At 53.5% G+C, this 4,447-nt stretch overlaps 1 protein-coding gene across 1 annotated transcript; it reads right to left on the minus strand.

The window, feature by feature from the left end:
* On the minus strand, nt 1-3,255 carry LOC124649318 (desiccation protectant protein Lea14 homolog). The gene is made up of 3 exons (XM_047188970.1): nt 2,881-3,255; nt 2,474-2,754; nt 1-241 (listed from the first exon to the last, which is right to left on the minus strand). Exons 1-3 carry the CDS (start codon nt 3,084-3,086, stop codon nt 237-239), a joined length of 492 nt encoding a protein of 163 aa, XP_047044926.1. The 5' UTR covers nt 3,087-3,255; the 3' UTR covers nt 1-236.
* Between the last annotated feature and the right edge of the window lie 1,192 nt (nt 3,256-4,447).

Genomic DNA, 4,447 nt, shown 5'->3' on the forward strand with positions numbered 1-4,447 from the left:
AGACCATCCTATTTCCAACTAGTTCATAGTTTCTTCTTGCCCAAACAGAGAAGACCATGCCTTATAACCGGCTTCCCCTGGAAGCCACATCCACCAACACCTCACACATATAACCCCATAACCACCACCAGGACGTCTGAACCATGCATATTATCTTATTATATTATTATTACTGTGATCATGCTCATACATGGGCCATGCAGATGCAGAGCAAGCTAGATGGAGCAGACCATTTCCTAAGAGCAGGTCTAACAGACCCCGTAAAAGGGGCAAACCCGTATAATAACCGCCGATTTGAGGGTTTCGCGTCTACCCGGCCGTCTAGCACGCCCCGTAAAAACGGCCCCCGCATCGATTTTTGCTGTTTTGGATTACGGGGCGGGTCGTCGCCCCCTACTTGTGCGGGGTGGGAGCGGGGATAGTGGGTGAAACCAGCATCGCCCACTCCACAACGCGCGAAGCATTTCGCTGAAGCCAACCGCCGCCGCCGCCGACCGATCTCCCCCCCGCGCCCTTCCCGGCCGGATCCCGCTTCCATGGACCGTGCGCAAGAGCCGCCTGCCGCCGGCGATGCATCTCCTCCACCCGCGGTGGTCGATGTCGCCGTCGGAGTTGCGCCGAACGCCGGGGCGGTGTCGGCCATGATCTCCGCCACCATCCCGTCGAAGAGGAAGAGGATTCCCAAGGTATTCTTCGAATCACCTGCGCCGGCGGCCGCAGCAGCGCCGGCCGCAGCTTCTCCGGCCGAAGCCCCGCCGGCTGCCAAGAAGGGGGCCAGGCTGAAGACCAAGGCGGCCGGGCCGAGGGGCGTCGCGCCGGCCAAGGTGCGGACAAAGGCCATCAACCGCATCGGCCTCGCGCCTCCACCACCCTCCAAGGCCACGCCCTCTCCTCCCTCCGTTCCGTCCAATGCGCCGCTCGCGCCGCCGCCATCCACCATTGACGTAGACAAGGTGTTCGATGTTGAGTCCACAACATCCTACATGGACATGCTCAACGAATCCGCGGTGAATTTGGACGCCGGTATGGATGCATTCGATGCCGAGTGCAACGTCGAAGAGATTGATGAGGAGGAGGAGGATGAGGGTGACGAGGAGGAGGTGGTTGAGGTTGATCCGGCTGCCGCCGGTTCTTCGTCGACGCCGAAGCCACGCACGGCGAACTACAGCGAGATCGAAGACACCATCTTGGTCCGAGCTTGGAGCAAGGTGGGGATGGATGCGTGCACCGGAGTGGACCAAGGCGGCAAGCGCTACTGGCAGCGCATTGAGGATCTGTACCACCAGCTGAAGCCTCGCACGAAGAGCATGGCGGACAGATCCTACCGCTCACTTGAAGGCCGATGGAACATCATCAAGCCGGCTTGTTCTCGTTGGAGTGCTGCCATGGATCAAGTGGCCGACAACCCCCCTAGTGGATGCGTGCCGGGGGACTATGTAAGTTTTCCTTGTGTTGATGATGCAAGCTATCCATATTATGTGTTCATGATGTGGAAACATCTCCTCATACTATTGTTGAGCAGCCCACGTACGCTAAACAAAGGTACAATGAAATGGCCGGCTCTAAGAACAAGGACTTTCAATTCCAACATTGCTTTGACATCCTTCAACATCTTCCTAAGTGGAAGTTGAGGGACAACGAGCCAAAGTGCAAGAAGGAGGCACTTCTCACCATGGATGATGAAGTGGAGGACATGAGTGGGAGAAACACCGGCAAGCCCGAGGGCAACAAGAAGGCCAAGGAGAGGGTGAAGGTAGAACAAGAAGCAGCTAGCTTCCGGGAGAAGTTGGATCAACTCATGAAGTCCAAGGAGGCATTGACAATGAAGACGTTGGAGACCAAGCTCCTCATCACCGACAAGAAGAGTGTGGTGAAGCTTGCCAAGGTGCAAGCAAGGAAGGAGCTTGACATAAAGATGATCGCAGCCAAAGAAGCCAAGGCCATGAAGGAGCTCTTGGCCGAGGAGAGGGAAATCATGATGATGCGCACCGACGGCATGGACGAGGATCAGCTGGCGTGGTGGAAGGAGACCAAGGCAGACATCATTGCGAGGAAGAAGGCTGCCCGTCAAGCTCGTGATCAAGGTGCGTCTCCGGCGAGCGATGGCGCCGGTGGTGATGGATCCGTTGATGGTTGATCAGATTTGGGAATTCCGTGGCTTGAACATTGCCTATGATCGTGTTGTGATGTTAAAACTATGAATTATGCATCACATATTTTGGATGTGCTATGTTTGATCTGAAATTATTGTGCAAATTGCTTGTCTAAAACCCTCGTTATGAGGGGCCAAAACTCGGACGAGTAGCAGAGCCCGTATCTCCACCCCGTAAAACAGAAATATTCTGTTTTACGGGGTGGGGATACGGGCTCTGCTAGCTCGTCCGAGTTTTTGGCCGACGAAAACTGGATACAGGGCCCTTTACTCGTGTTATACGGGGCGAAAATATACGGGGCCTGTTAGACTTGCTCTAAGTGGTAGCAGCTTCCTCGGTCTTGGATCCGCCGAAGAAGTCGCCGATGGTGGGGAGCTTGAACTCGCCGGCGGTGTCGAGCGGGATGGTGAAGTTGCCGATGACGGGGAGGTCGATGGTGAGGCCCACGTGCAGCTCGTAGTCGATGTCCCAGTCCCTGCCCAGGTCCTTCATGAGCGTGATGAGGACGTTGTACGGCACCTTGGCCGGCACCTCCAGCTTGGTGACCTCGCCACTGTCCTCGATCCATCCTGGGTCCGGGATCGTGCCGGAAGCAACCTCCCTATCACATAAGCAAGCGAGAGTAATTAACCGAGGATCGACCCATCCATGATCCATCAATCCGTTGGCTCAAGAAAATCAACGGTATGTTTCAGATGAGGAGAAAGGGCAGGAAGGAGGTGCTTACTTGCCGCCGCACTTGAGGGAGAAGGTGATGTCGCAGATGGGGATCCGGTGGGAGTAGGGGTTGGTGACGTTGACGTTGCTGTGCACGGTGATGGAGTCGCGGGTCATGTTCTTGAACGACACCTTGTCGAGCGACGCCTCCGGCTTGGGCATGTGCGCGATCTTGTCGGCAACGAACCCCTTCGCCTTGTCCATCAGCCCCGCCATGGCCGCCGACTCTAAGCTTTCTCCTCTGTTGCTCTCTGCCTTGAACTTTCTACTGGATCGATCGATGTGCTGTGCTGGGATGGATGGATAGCTGATAGAATAGGAACGCAATCGAAGTATCGGCTCAGCGTTTGTTTATAGGAGGCGAATGCCGAGTGGGCACCACGTGTAGAGCCGCGTGGAATCCGATCGAGTGGGGATATTTCTTGCGTGCTTTGGTACGTGGAACTTGGTGATATCGCGAGACGTCGGGTCGGCCGGTGGGTTCGACATTGAGGATCGCCGTGGACTTTCGGGTTGCGTGAATTCGTGGCGCGGCGAGTGGCATTTGGTGATAGGAAATGGAGAGGTGAGGAATCTTCTAACGCGGCATCCCACGCGGCGCGATGTTCCCACTGGTGGTGGACGGTGCTGTATAGAATCGGCATCTTCTTTCGTACGTCGGCACTGCTCTGCATCGATCGCATCGCGCCGACAAACTGTGACCAAGTACACGGCTAGCTTGTATAAAATTCTCCAAGTTGTCCCCTCCGTTTCTTCAAGTGGAGTGCTCCATATCTTTTTTTTTTTGAGAAACACAGTACACACGAAGACGCTCACATACACGTGCATACACTCACCCCTATGAACGGACACACGCACACCCTACCCCTATGAGCACCTCCGGAAGACTGAGCTGGCGGACTGGATCTTGAAATTGACGAAGTCACCACAGGCGCCTCGCTGTCGACGGGAACGTCGCTTCCCACTGAAAGAATATTCCACCTTTATGAGACACACCTAACCACTCTGGTGGGCTGGAGGTACAACCACCCACCTAACCACCCAACCTCAGGTTGGTTCTCGTGGAGTGCTCCATATCCTTCATGCACTCCAACAAATTGGGCTTGCTAGTAATAATACATATTGTGAACAAGAGCGAAATTGAACTGTTGCTTCCGAGCTCGGATAATCTTGGTTCAAAAACGAACAGATATTCTTTTTGAAAAAATACAGTATATATGTCAACTATCTACGCTAAATCTGCATTCAAATCTATTTTTATATGTGATCTAAATGATAAATTTCAGAAAGAAAAATGCCTCCTCTTTTGATATTTTGTTTAAGGTTTTAAGACACACACACTATCATTCGATTAAATAGAAAAAAGTTATTTACATGGGCCCTCTAGCCAAGGCAGAAAATGAGGTACCAAAGAAATGGTCTAAAAAAGCCCAAAAAGGATAAATGCCTCGGTCCTCCCGCACATGGCGCGCCACATCCATGGCAAAATTTGTTTAGGCGATACCTCACACGGCGGGATGGGGCGAGGAAGAATTACGTGTTTGCGTATCTTCCATTAGCAAGATAAAATTTCTATT

Source organism: Lolium rigidum, chromosome 4, assembly GCF_022539505.1.
Source record: "Lolium rigidum isolate FL_2022 chromosome 4, APGP_CSIRO_Lrig_0.1, whole genome shotgun sequence".
Classification (NCBI taxonomy): domain Eukaryota; kingdom Viridiplantae; phylum Streptophyta; class Magnoliopsida; order Poales; family Poaceae; genus Lolium; species Lolium rigidum.

What these genes read in the sequence shown, in the direction of transcription:
- LOC124649318 (XM_047188970.1), bottom strand. Translation starts at nt 3,086, where the DNA reads ATGGCGGGGCTGATGGACAAGGCGAAGGGGTTCGTTGCCGACAAGATC. An exon ending in TCCCTCAAGTGCGGCGGCAA is followed by an intron (nt 2,755 to 2,880) that starts GTAAGCACCTCC and finishes CTTATGTGATAG; the next exon opens with GGAGGTTGCTTCCGGCACGA.